General features: G+C 39.7%; 1 protein-coding gene across 2 annotated transcripts in view; it reads left to right on the top strand.

The window, feature by feature from the left end:
* Positions 1 to 19,025, top strand: part of CAMK1G (calcium/calmodulin dependent protein kinase IG) — an 80,498-nt gene that overhangs the window by 10,604 nt on the left and 50,869 nt on the right. For both annotated transcript variants that reach the window (XM_042465413.1, XM_042465411.1), the window contains exons 2-3: positions 806 to 886; positions 8,450 to 8,567. In XM_042465413.1, the coding sequence (XP_042321347.1) occupies positions 808 to 886; positions 8,450 to 8,567 (197 nt within the window). In that variant the 5' untranslated portion in view covers positions 806 to 807. The remainder of the gene's footprint in view (positions 1 to 805; positions 887 to 8,449; positions 8,568 to 19,025) is intronic.

Raw genomic sequence — 19,025 nt, 5'->3', positions numbered from 1 at the left:
GGATGCCACATACAACCTTTTCTTCCAATTAAAAATAAATAAATAAATAAAAAGTTGAAGTGTTATTGTCTCCACTGTCTTTTCTGAAACTCAAGCTTGAGCAATTAGTGAAATACATTTCTAACAGCAATTGATCAATGCACCTAAATGTCACATACTTGTAGTAACCCTGGCACCATCCTATGTATTCCTGAGATTTGTGAAGTAGCTAGCATTAGCATTCTCTCAACTTCTCAGCAGCATTTTAGGAAATGGGCTAATGAATTCTAAATTACTACCAAACTACAGATCCCTTGATTCATAGGATGGAGTCATCAAACTTTAAAGTGGTACCAAATTGCCAAAAAATATAGTGTAGATACACTCACAGCATCCACACACAATGGCCACGTGACCTACTATAGAGAATATTCCTCTACTGTATTTGAAAGGCTGTCAGAGGATAGTCCTTTGCTTGAAGACTTACTCTATTTTTAGAGCTGTCCATTCCAAATCCAGTTTAAAGATAGATAACCATAAGAAGGGAGAGCAGTAGAGGCTATAAAGTCACCCATCAAAAGCAACTGGACAAAAGTCACCTGGTCACAGTTAAGCTTTCTGTAGTAAAATGTACTGTAATTTTCTGTAAATTGAAGTAGCTATTTCTAACTCTGCATCTGTCTGTCTATCTATCTATCTATCTATCTATCTATCTATCTATCTATCTATCTATATTAAATAGCATACCTAAATCTTGTGCACATTTATTTCATTCTTTTTTTTCCTTTTTGGTGATGAATTTCCTCCTTTTTTTTTTTTCTTTTAGTAATGTATAATTCACCAAATTATCTCGACGTGAACCAGAATGAGGAAAGAATGAGGAGTGAAATGGACTGTAGCACTTCAGGTAGGATTTTCTGATCCTCTACTTTTGAAAAATACAGAAAACAAAATCTCTGTCCAGTGTAGAAAACTAGCATGCAGAGAACAGGCTGAACTAGACCTTTACTCCTTTATGTGATACACACATGCACACACACACTAGTAGAGAAGGGTTGTAGACACATTCGAGAGGATTCAAAAATGATAGTATATCCCAACCTTTTGTCTCAGGTGACCCATTGTACTGTCCCACTCCGAAGTTCATGTGGGCTAAGCCTATATCTATCATTTGGAAGTACTGCCAGAACTTTATGGGAAATAATGTTGTTCATTGTACAGATAATGCATTTTAATTTGTCAGTGTAAGATGTTTACAGTGCTAGATAGACATTACTGAGTTACAGTATATGTATCAACTAGATGAAACTAGAAAATGTCTACTTCTTTTAAAAGCCAACCAAAGAGCATAAAATATTACATCTAATGTGACTATTTGGCTCACACAGAATGAGGGAAATGACTACCAGAAAGGGAGGGGGAGAGAGAGAGAGAGAAAGATTCAAACTTTAATTAAGCTGACAGATCCATCTGCTTGAATAAAAAGATCTCCTGGCTTTCTTTTTCCCCACAAGTTCTTTTAAAACAAATTCCTTTTAACATATCTTTTTTTGTCAGTTTTGGAAAGTTCATATTTTAAAAACGCACACACAAAATCTCATCCATCTTTATCTCCAGGACTCTCTAAATGTTCTCTTTTCTCCATACTCTACATGCTGTTCTAGTAAAAGAAGGAATTGTGCTGCTTGCAAAGACCTGATAAAGAGCAAAGTGTTTAATGTTTTAGGTGTGCAGAAACCTCTTGATTGGGAAAAAAATGACCTAGCTTCAGTGCAGCATCCCAAGCTATGGCCAGGACTAAGGAGAGGAAAGGAGGTAAAGTCCATGCTTCAGGATGAACAGGATTAACCCCTCTGAGTAGGATTATGCCCTTAACATCCAAGTTCAAGATCTCAAAATGATCTTTCACTTGAAGCTCAAAGCAGTGGTGGCTGGTAGCTGCAGTGTTGATGGGACACTAATTGTATTCTGAACTGTAAAGGAGCTACTCAGGGAGTTAAATCCTTTCTCCAAACTAGGTTCAGCACTGTGAATAGTGCTGTTACAGTTTGGACTATAACCCAGAACTGAGTCATTCTCCCCATTTGGTATAGCAGCCAACCATTAAAAAAAATGGCAATGTTTTATTCAACCCTAAGGAATAGTATCACATTTATTTATTTATTTATAGCAAATGGTTAGATAGATCAAAGATGATGTTGAAATAAAAATGAGACACCTGCAAGTAGTGAGAAGAAAAGTGTTTGGGATTTTTTAAAAAAAAAAAATTCAGCTCTGCTAAAACCTGTCTGTCCATATAAAACAGCACTAGAAAAGGGCACCTTTTACCAAGACTTGTACCTCAGCAGTTCACAGGGGAATGTACAAACTCACAAGCAGATAAAGGCAAACTCACAGTTTGGCCTTTAAGGAGCTTATAGACTGAACCTGTCATTCTTTAGCAGCTGAGTCAATTTCTCTTTCACTACACTTGAATTAACCTTTGGAGCCTGAAGCTGGGGCATGCAAAAACCATGTCACCTTGTTCATTAGAGGTGGCAAATACCATTTCTATGGGAATTGAAAACCTTAACTAACTGTCACAAGAAATGAACTTTTGCCTTTTCTCTCTTTCTTTTTTCCTATAGTGAATTCCAACTGTTTTGAACATTCCTTTTTAATAAAAGATTCAATTTGGTCTCTGGCAAATTTAGCTGTGCTTAGAGGCTCTGGGTGCTCCTTGAAAGACGGCAATGGAGCATGATTGAACCTTTCAGGGAGTATTGTGCATAGCATCCATTCCCATCCTTCTTCCAGTGCCTGTCTTTTGTTCTGGAACACAACAGGAACATTCTCAAGAGCCTTTGTTTAATATCATTTTCCCTTCTTTGACTGCACTAATTATTGTGAAGGAATAAAACAATTCCCTGGTGTGTTTTCAGCTTATCATATGAACAGCTGCTTGTACTGACAGATTTGAGTCAAAGTGTGGTGGTGAGTTTTAGTTTCTTAGAATTTGAGGGAGAAGCCCTGGATTCAGCCTCCTACATAGCTGTGAACCCCATTGTCCCCTAGGCTTACCTATAGGGTTGGTATGAAAATCATATGAGGGTCAGAACACATAGCCTCTCAGCACATTTAAGAAGAAGAAGGATCAAAATTAAGTGACACATAAAAGTTTGAGGAATGACACTTGTCATTTGGTTTTCAGCCTGTATACATTTGTTACTTATGTATATTTAGGCATTTTTACACCCTGATGATGCAGGAATCCCAGTTTCCTCCTTTCCTTATTTAATTATTTATTATATTTCTCTATCACTTCCCAGCCTTCAGTGATGAACAAATAAAAATCAAAACAGTACAGAGATAAAAATGTTTTTAAAACACCTTTGACATTCTCTACAAACTCCTAAAAGCACTTTGAAAACATTCCTTCAATCCAGTTTTGAAACAGTTAAAAGATAGAATACCATGCAGAACAGTACTGTTTTGGTTGATCAACAGACGCTTGAAAGAAATGGGGCCAGCCTAACTTCTTTGGGTAGGGAATTCAACAGTTATGGTGCTGCTACAGAGAAAGTCATGTTACAAAGAGCAAAGAAGTATTTTCTGGCTTTCACATTCGTAAAAAAAAAAAAATACTGGAAAGGACAAGTGCAGGATCCCCAAAGCAACCTCCCTATACCAGGCACCTTAGTCCTCCGGTGAAAAAGAAGGAATGACTGTACTGATAGCCAGGGAGCATAGCCTCACTTTTCTTCAGCTTTTGAAATCCCCCCTAGGATCTTAAAATTTCAATTGCATGCATGTTTGCTCAGGAGCAATCCTCACTGAACATAATGAATTGTAAGTAAATACACATCACATCTGGTGCACAGGATTAATTTATCAGTTTTGCTATATGGGATTGGGAGCTCAATTTTTTTTCTTTGACCTTCCTACTACTATGCTACCCTGGAATCCTTCCAGTCTGAGCCAGCTTTCATTTCTCTTTTTCTTGCAAAAGGATATGCCCATACTTTATTTCTTGATTCAAGAAAGCTCAGTTTTAAATAATATCCTGATCAGATTTAGTGACAATAACACTTTCTCTATAGCATGACTTCCAGCCAGTGTATAGTTATTTGGAAATAATCTACTAGATTGATAGTTGTATCTCTATAAACATTTTAGTTTGGGTGCAGAAGCAAAAAGGTTAATTTTATTTTGAATGTCATCATTTTAAATTTTCACAAAAGAATCTAAACATGGCTGGAGCAAAATGACTGGAACTCAAAATTGCTGGCAAACATTTTGATGAAGACTTGTATTTTAGACTGTTACAGATATCTTCATGATTCCACTCTACTTCAGCTTCATGCTAAAGTAATCTACACAGAAACCAGTGTGATTTTATGTTTCCTTTCAGTTGCCTTTTGGTTTGTTATATTTTGGACTATTTCAAACAATTAGGCTGCATACTATATTTTCATATTTATGAATTGTGTGTCTTATGGGCAATATTTTTAGTTAATTCCTGTTCTGTTGCAAAACATAAGTTTGACAAATTAAGGTTTGGTTCTGCTAGTTCTGTTCCTGGAGCATTAATTCTGTGTCAACATTGACTATAGAATCTGTCTGGTTTTATATTCGTTTGCTCTGATTTCCAGTAGCAGGCTATTAAATGAGATGAGCATAGTCACAATGACTTCCTACCAGTTGTATAAGCAACTATAAACTAAAGTCATCACCATCTAAATGACTGTGTTAATGCCAAACATTCCTAATCTTTGCATTTAACATGAGAGCAATTCTAATAGAAATAGCATGCTTCATTATTATCGTGCATTGTGTTGAGAATGAGAGGGAATGGAATCAGGACATTCTATCGGATAACTTCCAAAAGCTGATTTAATGTGCTAATTGTGAGGAATCCTGTGCTGTATATATAAATACTAGGTTAATATCTTTTATGAAATCAACACAGCCTTCTCTGTCACAATGACTAATACGAGCAGGCAATCAACAGAAATTTTAGAAGCAGCACAGTCACAAGAAACTGTTTTGAAAACTGCAAGCAGTTAATGTATTTGAATCATCAGATCAAAATTTTCACAGTGCAGTCAAGATATGTTGTATGTTACAATTCCTCCCAGCTTATTTGGTGTGGGGTCTTGATATTTTTATTTATTTCTTTATTTTGCCACTTCTCATGGGATCAGTACCATATTTGTACTCAAGGCTACAACTGTAAACTTGTCAAGGACCCAGAGCCAATGCTTCAGGCACCAGCAATGGTCCATGGGCCACACCTTTGAGTAGCGTGGGTCTATAAAAACTGATGGAAGGTTTTAGAAAAATACAACTTTAAAATTAAGGGGTAAGGCAAATGCTTCTCAGGGAAAATTTCTGACATGTCTGAGACTGTCCATTAGATTTGTAAGCATTTGATTCAGCTGACAATTCATCTCCTTAAAATTTTAGCCCACATGATGATGATGGAGGTCATGGTTTTTCTTGTTGCCTATTAATTTGATAATTATTTATATCCCCCGTTTTCCACAGTCCAGGATTCAAAACAGCTTACAACAGTTAAAACAAAACTAAAAATTTGCCTTACACTAAAGTTAAATGCAACTAAACTATGAATAAATTAAAACAATTAAAATTATAGCCATTAATATAGCATAATATGCAAGGCCTGTTCCCCCTGAGTGGTCAGTATTCAAAGGTCTGCTAAACAAAGAAGTATTTATTAGCCTGGAGAAAGACACCAAGGAGAGTGTCCTAACCTCTCTAAAGAGGATGTTCCAGAGCCTGGGAGCAGTCACCAAGAAGGTACTTACTCTCTAATGTATCTGTGAGTGTGATGGAACAGAGAGAAGGGTTTCTTCAGAACACATGCAAACATATCTCATGTAGGGAGATACAGGGGCTGTACAGACCACCCTTTTCTTGCTAGATCAGGGCTACTGCAACCACATGCCGCGGCCCCAATCTTGCCTTTCTGTGGTGCAAAAAGGAGCTGCAAAAAGTGACTCCTTTCTGCACCACAGAAAGGGCACCGTAGCCGCCAGTGCCATGACTTTTCGGTGTTCCTTTGGTTCTGCGCCATCTAGACGCAGCACTAAAGGAGCACTTTGATGCCACATGCCATGTGGTGTGGCACATGGTGTCATGCCGGTCTGGGGGCAGAGTCAGGCCATGGATCATATGGATGCCACAACCTGACTCCGCCTCCAGGCTGACCTTAATGGCCGGTTTGTACAGCCCCACAGTCCTTCAGATAAACTGAACTTGAATTTTTATTGGTCTGCCTTAAAAAGGGAAATAGAAAACACCTTTCAGGATGGTGTTCAAAGGTGGATCCTGAGTCCAGACTGCAGAAAGGGTGAAACTGGGCAGTTTAGGAAATTCAGAAAGATTAATCTGACCACAAAGAAATCATAAAATTGTTATGTTAAAGTCACCATTAGTGTATGCTGTTAACTGCCTTCTAGTCAACCCCACGTCATGGCAACCCCGTGGATGAGATATTTTCAAGATGCCCTGTCCTTCACTGCTTTGCTTAGGTCCTGTAAATTCAAGTCCATGGCCTTTCTGATTGAGTCCTTCCATCTGGCATGTGGTCTTCGTCTCTTTCTACTATCCTCCACCTTCCGTAGAATTACTGTCTTTTCTAATGAGTCATGCCTAATAATAATAATAATAATAATAATAATAATAATAATAATATGGCCAAAGTTATAAGATCCTGAATTTTATCATCTTGACTTCCAGAGAGATTTCAGGCTTGATGTGTTCAAGGACCCATTTGTCTTTTTGATTGTCTGCAGGATCCTCAGCATTCTTCTCCAGCACCACATGTCAAATGTTTTTCTTCCTGCCCACTTTCCTCAGTGTCTAGTTCTCATATCCATACAAGATGATGGTGAATGTAATGGCTTGGATGACTCTAACCTTAGTGTTCATTTGTATATCTTTATTCATAGTTCCACCATAGTCATTTTTGATTTGTTTTGTTTATGTTCATCATTAAGCCTGGCTGTGCAATTTCTTCTATGACCTTTCTAAGTAATTGTTTCAAGTCTATGATGTTTTCTGCTAGTCATATGATGTCACCCACATATCTTTGATTGTTCATGTTTCTTCCTCTTATCATCACTCCTCCTTCTTCTGAGTTTAAACCTTCTCTTTTTATTATATGTTTGGCATGCAAGTTGAATAAACATAAGTGAACAACCATGCACACACACACACACACACCAGAATCCTATATTGGCTACTTAGTAAAGGAGAAATAATTAAGTAATATCTCATGGTCTGACCTCCATAAGTTCACCTTAAAAGAGGCTGCCGCCTGACTCACTGCCGCCGGGGGTCTGGTGCCATGGAGGTCTGGCGTGCCCCAGCATGCTTTGCTGGGGCGCGCTGGCCTCCAATTGGCTGGCCGAGGGGGGAAAAGGAGGTACTTCCGCCTCCTGAGAGACACTCTAGGAGGCGGATAGTCCCTCTCTATGGTCGCCCCGGTGCTCCAGGGCAGCTGATTGGCTGGCTCCTCCTGGGGGCGGGGCGACTCCCCTCTCAGCCCCCACCTTTGGAATAGACCTATATATAGGCCATGCGGCATCCTGCTCGGCGCCATTTCTGCTTGGCTCTCCCACCCGCCCTCCCTAGAGTGCGTGGTTTGCTGTCACAACTTTTGGGGCAGCAGCAGAGGTTCTGGATCGGGTAGGCATGGTCTAGAAGGTTGCATAGCACTGTATCGGGAGTCCCTATGGGACACGGGAGCGATGAGGGCATACGTTGTGGTCATTGCAGGGGCCATAATGTGACACCACTTCCCGGTAACAAGGGGCTTTAGTTAAATGCAATCTGCGGGTTGCATGAATACGAGAGGGCGTTAATCTAGCCCTTAGCTCATCCCGATGCCTTGCTTTATATGACATGCCATTTATTCTACAATGGCAGGTTGTAAGATGATCCAGAACTCATGCTTTTGGCCAAGCCTACCTTTTGCTGATGCTTGTGTTAATAAAGTTGGGGCCTTTCCTCCACATGCGGCTTTGCATTTTATTGTGGCAACGCCCTCACAGGCAACCATCCATCCGATCAGCAGAAGGAGGTCCATTCAGTTTGTGATTAAGGCTCATGAAGAAGGATGTTTCCACAGCCCTCCCTCTCATGTGTGAGGCTGTGACAAGGACTTATAACAAGGATCCTGCTTCTGATGCTCCCATCCCTCCATGGTGGGATTGGGATGGTAAAGTCATCGTTCTTGCACCCTGATCAAAAGCTGAATGGATCTTCTGATCCTACTGAATCTTAAGGTGGGCTGAAGTGGCATTTTTGTAGGTTTACAGTAGGCTAACTACAGAACAGTTATGGATACATTTTGGTTATGAATCTATAACTGCAATACTGAATATCAGCCAGTTTCTGTTACTCAAGAGAAAACCCTTTTCTCCCCTATATTTATCATTCTGTCACCATTGTTATACCCTGTCAGAAAACTCAGCTTCAGCTTTGGAGAAGAAGGGCCACAAACAGGAGGAGGAGAGTAATTCATGGAAGAAACAGACCACCAACATCAGAAAAACATTTATTTTCATGGAAGCACTTGGATCGTAAGTGTTTATTACTTGTTATTTATTTTGAACATTTTATTCCCGGCCTCTGCAATTCAAGCAGCAAGTTTTTAAAAAAAGAATGAAAGCTACTTTTAAAGCACAAAAGAGTCAATTACAGCAACATGGGGCCAAAATGTTGCTCACGCTACAAAAAGAGTGGGTGACTGTGACTCTCTAGTTGTTTCTAGACTGTATCTTTCAGTATAGAACAATATAGAAGAGCCTTCTCTGAATACAGTTTACACTCTGCAAAGAATATTTTAGTTTTCAAGTTTCTGTCCAAGTATGCATGGATTCAGACTATTACATTTTTGGTTCAGTTCCAGCTGAGGTTCAGGTGTAATTTAAGCTCTTCCAGTTCCAGTCAATAAAGGTTCAAATTGGCAGCATAGGCAACTGGTTCAGTTCTGGTTCACATGATAAAATTCAGTATAAGGCAAATTATTAATAATGGTCTTCATCACGGTGGGTTGGAGCAAAATAGCAATCTTTTCCTAAATCATCTCCTATTCCATCCTTATGCGAAGACATGAATACTTAAAGTATGTTTCTCCCTGCTGCGAGACAAAATGAATATTCCTCCACAATATTCTTATCATATTCAAATGCCCCAAAGGGTTGCGGAGGAATTACTCCACAGGGGGAAAAAAGCTGTTTTGTCTCATGTATCAATTGGTCTTGTTCCTTTTTATCTACAGCATTTTAAACCCACCTGTAGTGAGCTAGCACTTTTTGTGTTTGAGGTCTTTGCCTCACCTGATGAAAGATGACTGGTATGGATAGCTGCTCCCTACTGTTTGAGAAATAAGTGCTATGTTCCAGACACTTTGCCATCTTTGCCTTTTGCCCTGAGGTGAGATATAGGCTAACAGTCCACAAGTATTTCAGCTAACTTCTGTAGGTGGAAATGGAACAGTCCCAGCTTATTTGCTTTAGCCAGCCAAAGAGCTTGGCTTGGCTTGGCTCCATACCGAACAGAAATGTCAAAGTAATATAAAAGATTGATTCGGGGGGGGGGGGGGGGACTTTCTGTAAAGGTTGAATTAGCTGTCTTCCAAAACTTACATAAGTTTTGTTTGTCTGCAGTGTAATTTAGAATCAGGCCAAGAAATCACAATTGGCCACTTTTTATTATATACTAGTTCAGCTCTTGAATTCTACTTTAACTACCATGACTGTATCCTATGGAATCCTGGGGTTTGTAGTTTGGATAGGCAGTTCTAGTCTTTGGTAGATAAGTCTAAGTATCTCATGAAACTACATAGCATAGAATGGAATAATAGCAGCTAAAGTAGTATCAAAATGCTATAATTGTGTAATGAGAATGGTCCTAGACTAAAATCCAGAATAAACTTTCAGCCCCCTGAAATGGAACACAGACAGAACTTAGGCGGGATACAGACGGGCAAAAAGGGGTGTGTTCATGACGTCATGAAGGTATAGCCTTCAGACGGCCCTTACCTGAATGCCGCCATGAACACGCCGCCCGCACGCCCCAAGCGGGAAGAAGCGGCATTAAAAAGGTGCTGCTTTTCCCTGCTTCTTTTCTATATAGTGCGCATCTCCATCTGTAAGCTGCTGCACCGGTACGCCAGAATTGCTACACTGCTAATTTAAGTTGCCCATTTAAAAGCTCCATGTCTGCTGCGTCGCATAATGAGTCGGGGTCCTGGAACATGAGCAGTTTGCAGTCAGGCTTTAATTGCAGCGTCAGCTGCCATGCAGGTGTGGAAGCTGCAGCACAGCTGCAGCGCATTTTAAGACTCATAACCCTAACCCTAACCCTAACCCTAGAGCTGCATGTACGCATGCGCTGCTAGAATCGTGGAAAGTTTGGAATTTAAAGTGCACCCCTACACACATTCCTGTGCCATTTTCACCTAACAATAAAAAAAGCTAAAAATTTAAATATTTACATATGTACAAGGGAGGTGATGGGGGATGGCAGGGGGACAGTGGTGGCAGCGGTGACAGCTGTGGCTGTGCATTGCAGATTCAGCAAGAGCGCGGGGACCGAAGGAGAGGAGGCATCCATGATGCTGGTGACATTGGCAATGTGCAAGCGGACAAGGATGCCAACACCAGCTGATCACCAGCTGGCAGGAGACCACCTTTGTTCTTGGCCAGGGCGGGGGAAAAAGTTTAAAGGGGCCAGCCGGCAAAAGAAAAAAAAAGCCCTGTTTTTGGCCGCCCGTGAAGAAGCTGCCTCTCTCTTTGCGGCATCCTCCGAGGCGGCAGTATGGAAACTGTGGGTCAGAAATGGCCCCAGGTGAGGCGTCTTCACTGCCCCCCATGTGGAAGCCCCATACACCTGAGCCACGCCCCCGGGGCGGGCGGTCTGGAGGCTCCGTATTCAGCAGAATACACCTCCAAGACGTCTTCCCCTGCCCGTCTGTATCTCGCCTTAGCCTGTTTAAGGAGCAGTGATAGGGCAGGAGCATATATGATGAAAAGTGGTTGCAGAAGCATGGATGATCAGAGACTGTGTTTGGAGCAAGAGATGCCAGGTCTCCCCTCTTTTATTTTTGGCTTTGGGGAACTACCCCAGCCAATCCAGTGTAGCTATACTCCTGCCATCTTTCCTACTGAGTGTGAATTTGCAAAAGAAATTGACCTGTGGTGGGGCTAATTCATGGTTTTTCCCCCAAAAATAAATAGGTGCAGAAAAATTGGCCAAATTAGGGTTTTTTTAAAGTCATTGACAGGATAATTCCTTATATGAATAATCAAAAAGATATTTTAAAAGATATATCAAAAAGATATAAAATTATTAGAAAATTTGTGAGTCTCTCAGACTGGATGTTACTACAGTATTTTTAATATGGTTAAGATGCCATTTTTCAGAAATGTAGAATAAGTGATAGTAATTTTAGAATTGAAACAAAGACTGAGGTCTTGGGTCAGGGAGAGACACCATAAAGTTCAATCAGGCAAAACTATACATCCTTTCCCACCTACCCCAAAACTCACCTTTTATCTGGTGCAGCTCTTCATCCAGGCCATTTAATGGCTAATGGGAAGTGGGAAGTTGGAGCTCCAATAGCTGGAAGCATTCTCTGAGAGGCATTCTCCAAGACCTCACAGGGATCTTCTGGAGGCCCCTGAGGAGGATGTCACTGCTGTGCATCTTACTACAAAAACATAGATATACACATGTCTTCTAATGCGCCTCATTCTTCACCAGCCAGTAAACAGCCATGGTAGAGCTGCAGCAGTTATATAATGGATTCGGGTGGAAATTGGGATATTGTGTGAGGATTCTGACTTCCAGAATGACCACAAAAAAAGCACATACACACACATAATTTGTATTTATGCCTATGTAAGTGACTAACAGGATGCCAGGTATTTTCATGGCTCATATGATCATATGTATGAGATGAGATGTTATGATATCAGAATGGAAATGGATCCATGTTCTAAGCTTGCATCAGGATCACCACCACCTTCCAAAAAAACCCGCAATACATCAGATCTCATGGCAGCAACTCTTACAGTCTAAATGAGCTATATGATAGAATAGTCTTTTTCACAACATACTGCCATTAGGTTTACTGCTTTCTTACTCCAAGTTTAGGTCTTACACAAAGTCATTTTAATGGATGCTTTCCTCCTTCCCCTTTCTATTCTGTTTGATAAACAAAATCCCCATGGTGTCTTAATAACCTCTACTCCAGTTTTGCAGCTTCCTAGTCTCTTGATTATGATTACATAGATGAGTGGTCAAAAATTCTCCTTCACACTTCACATCTTCTTTAATTCTGTCCTGGCTTTTAAGTGACTCTGATATAGTACCACTGGCGTATTTTTTCCTCCCTGAAGCTTTTAAGGGACAGTCATCTCTTCAATTATACCTCCATGCTAAGATTCATTTTTCTCATAATGGATTTTTTAAAACATTTTACTCATTGCATCAATTTACATTTTTCCACTACAGTTTTTCGTTTTAAAGAACTCAAGAGAAAAGCTAAAAAATACCTAACAATCACCCTTTTTAAAATCAAACTTTAACAGTAAACAGTAACTTGTATATTTAATCAGAAGACTTCCCTATGTTGCATTCAGAAATGTCATAAAATGAATGAATGGCATTCTAACATGTGTGTGTGGGGGGGGTGTCAATTAGTCAAAAGGTATTTATTGTACAAGATGTGACATTTCAATAAGATTTATTTTTTAAAAAATTGCTCAAATGATGACACAGCTTCAAAAACATGTCTGGGGGAGGACCTCTTTTTCCATTCCTTTTTCTTCTTTCCATCTTGTTCACTGGCCTCCTGAACACAATGCAGAAGCTAGACTGGAAGTCATGAATGCACAGCTTGTGAGCCTACAGGTGTAAGACTGAAGTTCTCATCATTCTTCATCCATCACCACTGGCTATGACTATGGCTCATGGGAGTTATAGAATTACAGCTTTTAGTGAGCTGAACATTTCCCATCCTCACTCCAAGGTTTTAATTATAATTGATATTTTAGCTGTGTTCAGAAATTGGACTCCAAGTGATTGTGAGCTGCCTCACCGATAAACAGTCTGTACCTTTTTATTGCTTTGTTCAGGGATTCATGTCTGCATGCACAACATCTCTGAGTTGACAAGCCTTGAAATTAGACCAATTCACTAAACACACAACCTTCAGTACACACAGAGAAATATTTTCATCTGTGTAGATTCCAGTTCGGTGAATAACAAATGAGCAAAATATGAAGGAATCTTTGCCTACTGTACCCATCACCAGCTTCATGCATTGATTTATGCTTTCCCCCATATCAGATCATGCACAGATACGCTATGCATACAGAATATTTACAGGGATAAAAGGGCTGGATTATACCATAAAAATTAAGATTACAGCTAGCAGACACACACATGGGGTGGGCAGGCGGATCCTTTTGGTTAGTTCCAAATGACTCAGTCCCATTCAATCAGTTGTTGAATGGCAAGGTAAGACATAAGTACATCTAATGCATTACATGAGTCTCCTCTGGTTAGGACTAAATGAAGACTAAGCCCAGAGAGAGACAGTTTGTCCTCCGAATCGTTAATCTATCTCTTCTTCATTACTTGGGGGAGGGAATATACTTCACTAGTATTGCATGTGATTTGCATACAAGAGATCTCTGGTTTAATTTGTGACATCTCCAATTAGAAGGATCAGGTAGGTGATGCTTGAGATTCCAAAGAGTTATTGTCAGTCAAGAGGATAGGATACTGAGCTTGATGAGCCATTATTCAGTGGAGGCTGATGGTTCATGTGTGAGAGGGTCAGTGAATCTGCTGTGAGGTTTACTCTGAACTTTAAAAGGAGCTATCTAAAGTTCCAGACTTGTTTTGTGGATAGGATTCAGCACATCTGAAATTATCTTTAAAGTGTGGACTATAATCCAGAGTGAAGTCCCTTTCTCACTGCCATAGGGCACACCAGTCATCACTGCCATTAGCTGGACCATCTGTGTTCTGATTCAGCTTTAAGAAAGAAAGGAAGGGAGAAAACAATGTTAACAATATACTACTTGAGTGCAGGAGATCACAGACCCACCAACACATATATAGTGCACATATAATCAACAACAGTGTGAATTGATAACAATAAGTAACAGTAGATATGAACAACATTGAAAAAAGTGGTATAAAATGAAATCTTGGGATAGTGTTTTGTTATTTAGAGAATAAAAGCAAAATGAAATCGATAAATTGGTCTGAAATTGAATTTGGATAGAACTGGAGCACTAGCCATAAAGGACAACAACAAAAAATTTCTTGTAAATCTTTAAGAAGTAGTATCTTGACTGTCTTCTTCCCTTGTACTTTCACACATATAACCACTTGGCTTGTGATGAATCTCTTGGTTAGTCAGCCCTAAGGATGAGATCAGTTATCCAGAGCTAGTTCAAGGAAACTAGAGAAAGCTTTTGTTTCCTCAGTGCCAGCATGTTGATTCAAGTAGTCTAAATGCAGGGCTGTAATTATCTTAAACTGTTTAGACATGAAGCAGGGAACAGATGCCAGAACATCTGATCTGTAGGCTGATGGTTTCCTACAGTCTTCACTTATAATGGAAGATGATAATAGAAATTCTGATTCCCTCACCAATGCAGTGGGTGTTTCAGTAACGCTTACTGGAAAGTGCAGATACAAGAGTAAAGTATTTTTTAAAAAGGAAAGGAAAGGAAAGGAAAGGAAGCAAGCAAGACCGTTATGAAAATGTCACAGACCTAGTCTATTTGCCTATAAATAAAATGAAAAAATCTACTATGCATATTAGTTATTGAGTGATTCACCCCTCCCCCTTTCCCCCAGAAAACATCTCTATAATTTTCTAGTGGTGATGACTGATGAAAAGTAAAATATAAACATAATGAACATTATTTTGAGAATGCTGGGATAGCATTAGCAATTGTAGGAATGATTTTTTTAAATAACCAAAACATATGTGAGGAGTCCCTGTTTCAGATTTGGACACTGGTATGGGGATAAAGGTCTCTTTCTGTCTCCCATTTTGGTTTACAGCCTCCACTTGAATTGGCAAATGAGAAGCACAGGGTCACCAATCTAGATCAGAACCATGGCAGGGAAGCAAAGGATTAAAATCTCTTTACCAATGTTCCTTATGTCAGCCATTCCAAATTGAATCAGCCTTACATGCCTACCATTTCTTTTCTTTTTAAAAAGCCATTTGTGAAATTACCTTTATGTGAATGTTATTCTCATTTAGTGTGACCCTCAGGAATGAAAAAGAAACTGGAAGGATGATTGTCCATCACTAATCTTAACAGTGTGAGTAGAAAATTTAATGCCAACCCACAAAAGTATTTTTCCCCAAAGTATATTTTGAAAGTTGTGGGTAGTCAAGAGCAACTACAATCAAATAGCTGTCATGTGCTGTATCCTTATCCCTTTGTATTATACATGCACAGTCATAGACTTGTAAGGTATTTCAAATTTTATCTAGTCCAATCCCTTACTAATGTGGGAAATCTGCTGCTATAGTATGCCTAACAAATGATCATCCTCTAGAAAATTCTAATGAAGAAGAGTTTACATAACTGCAAGTGAGATTGTTCCATTGTTAAACAGCTGATATTATCAAAAGGTTGCTCCTAGTATTCAATTAAAATATCTGTGATTTGAACCCATTGTTTTGTTTTCTGCCTTCTGGAGAAACATAGAAAAAATATGTGCATCATCATCTATAGACAGTCTTTTATATATAAAAAAGGCTATTGTATCAATTCTTAATCATCTCTTCTCTAGGCTAAACATAGTGAAGTCTTTCTAACTTTCCTCTTAAGTCTTGATCTCCAAACCTTTCACCATCTTTGTAACCATTCCCTGTGTTTTGGAGAGTTCTTAAACTCTAGCAATCAAACCTAGCTACTATACTCCAGGTGAAGCCTGACCCAAACAAAATTGTCATACCATTAAGTCTTTGATCTAAACACTATCTTTTTATTAATGCAGCCCACAATTGCATGGGCATGTTTAGCTGTTGCATAGGACTGCTGACTTATGTTTAGTTTCTGCTTGATGTTAAAGTTTGGCAACAAGAATTAATATTGACTTTCTTTAAAGTTTTAGCAAAATAAAAAAAGGGGGGGGGAGGGTAAACAGGATTATGTTTTAGGGTTTGTGTGTTTTTAAAAATAGCTATTCTTAGACTATGGTGTGGGACAGACCGCCCCAAAGGGCAGCCTGCCAGTGGCCTAATTCTCTCCAGAGGGAAGCCACCGCCACTAAACCATGTGGCTTCCCTCCGGAGGAAAAAGAACCCGGAAAAACCAGGTTCTTTTAGCACCACAGGGCGGATATCGTGTGCGCCAATGGTGCACTTGTGACATAAGCAACATGTAGTGCTGTGTGGACGCCACGTGGTGCCTACATCACAATGGCGGCACCCGGGTACACTGGACGTCACTATTGTTATGTCGCTGTGCCGTGCTAAGATTTGGGACCGTGCAGTTGCTGCGCGGTCCCTAACCCTAATATCAGTGCCAGCACGGCAAAAAAGGGAAGTCTGTACTGTGCCTATAGGATCATTTTTTTTCTATGTCATACTCATGCTATTAACCATACACTGTAGCAGCCTTGGTAAATTTCACAACCCATTCAGAACAATGTTGCTAGTAAAATTATTGGGTATATCTTAAAATGTGCTCCATAGAGGTAGCTTGCAGAAGGTCTCACTGAATCATGCAGTGATGGACAGAGAGGGTTAAAGCTTTTAAGAATCCCCCCTCTCTTTGCAATATGTGCCCTACACACACAGTAGTCATAGGCTGCCATTTATGTATGCATGTGATTACTGATCTTCCCTCTATGCCTGTGCTAGGTATCCTTGAGTTTGGATCCAACTTTCTGCAAGAAGGGGAGAGGAGTATGGGTTGGAGAGAGAATGTAAGACTGATTGCAATTAACAAAGCAGGTATTGTAAAGAGAGTGAAGAATGATGCCTACAAATTCGTGAAGGTCTCTATTTTGTGTTTATTTAAACTGAAATTCATTTCTGTGTCTTTGTAGTTCAAGCAGAGGGAAACAGGCAACTGGGTATGCCAAAGAGAAAATGAGGCTGAAGGAGAAATAATAGGAATGTATGTTCAAGTGATGATGTATTATAATTTTCTGCTTGAAAATGAAACATGAATACAGCTGGGGAGGAAAACCTGTAACAATTACAAAAGAGTTCCACTAAAATGATATAGATACAACTTGAAGATATTGCAGTTTCCCACTACCCTGAAAAATCATAGGTGTTGATCTAATAAATTAGGGGCAGCACTACTCTGAAGGCACAAGATCCTGTTTCATCCTAGAACTTTATCGCACTCATTTTTCAGAGCATTAAGGGCATTGAAAGAGGATGCTTGTGTGCGCGTGCAACAGGCCAGAAGCGGATTTTACCGCACGCCAAAGTGTCCCCCCAAAGGCCCCACCATTCCATTCCATTCTTCCTAGCTGTCCTCCTTCAGTGCTGAGGCATGTGAAATGTTCTGGTTGGAAGTCTTCTGACTGAGCAAAATGGCCCCCGTCAGCACTGAAGGAGGACGGCTAGGCGCAACGGAATGGAACGGGGCCTTTTGGGGGACACTTTGACATGCGGTAAAATCCATTTCTGGCCTGTCGCGTGCGCACATGAGCGTCCTCTTCCAGTGCCCTTAACACTCTGAAAAACGAGTGCGATAAAGTTCTTAGACGCTAACCAGGGTCAGCCTTGGATCAGCCCTGGATGGGAGATCACCAGGGGTTGTTGGCAATATTTCAAAGAAAAACAATAGCAAACTACTTCTGAGTATCTTTGCTTAAGAAAACACTATGAAATTCATTGGGTTGCTGTAAGTTGGCAGATGACTTAATGGCACATACACACACTTGTGTGTCCCTCCAGGTGCTGTTGAACTGCAGCTATCCATATTCCTAACCATTGCCTATGCTTGTAAGGGCTTCTAGGAATTATAGTTTGATAAAACATGGAGAGCCACACAATTTCCACCATATGTACTATCTGAGAGTTGAAATATAGTTCTGAAAGATTCTGGTTATAGTTTTAGAGCAGAAATGGGGAAAGGGCAGTTTGTCCTGGACATTTTTGTGGATCCCAGGATCTCTAGGTTCCAATATCTATTTTTTAAAAATGGGGGATGCCCCCAAAATCCCTAGGGGTAAGGAACAAAATTTAGCTATGTTTTTCATAGGTGATAGAGAAGCTTTTGCATAGATGGAAGAGTAATGTGCACAAAATACATGGTTCCTTTGAAGAAGAAGAAAAATCTTCCTTTTCAAACAAAAGGCATGTTTTCTGTCCACAAACCATCATTACATTTATACAAAATTGATACTCCATTTATATGGGTAGACTTTTTTCCATGTTATCCTTTGTGCAGATCTTGTGCCCCAACCACATTTTTCAGTGCAGAAATATATATATATATATATATATATATATATATATGTAAAATGAATTTTTCTGAAGTAAGTATGAATAGGAAGATCCAGTGTGATGTAGTGGTTAGAGCGTTAGACTTGACCAGCTTTCATTCCTTTTCTTGCAAAGGATATGCCCATTTATTTCTTGATTCAAGAAAGCCAGTGTTAAATAATATCCTGATAGATTTAGTGAAAAACACTTCTCTATACATACTCCAGCATGTATAGTTTTTGGAAATATCTACTAGATTGATATTGTATGTCTATAACATTTTAGTTGGGTGCAGAAGCAAAAAGGTTATTTATTTTGAATGCTCATTTAATTTTCACAAAGAGTAAACTGGCTGGGCAAAATGACTGGAACCAAATGGCTGGCAACATTTGATGAAGATTATTTTAGACTGTTCAGATATCTTCAGATTCCACTCTACTTCAGCTTCACTAAATATCTACACAGAAACCATGGGATTTATTTTCCTTTCGTTGCCTTTTGGTTGTTAATTGTGGTATTTCAACATTAGGCTGCATACTAT

The sequence above is a fragment of the Sceloporus undulatus genome, chromosome 4 (assembly GCF_019175285.1).
Source record: "Sceloporus undulatus isolate JIND9_A2432 ecotype Alabama chromosome 4, SceUnd_v1.1, whole genome shotgun sequence".
Classification (NCBI taxonomy): Eukaryota; Metazoa; Chordata; class Lepidosauria; order Squamata; family Phrynosomatidae; genus Sceloporus; species Sceloporus undulatus.
The sequence above is the reverse complement of the archived record's forward strand: the minus strand, read 5'-3'. Positions and strand labels throughout refer to the sequence as shown.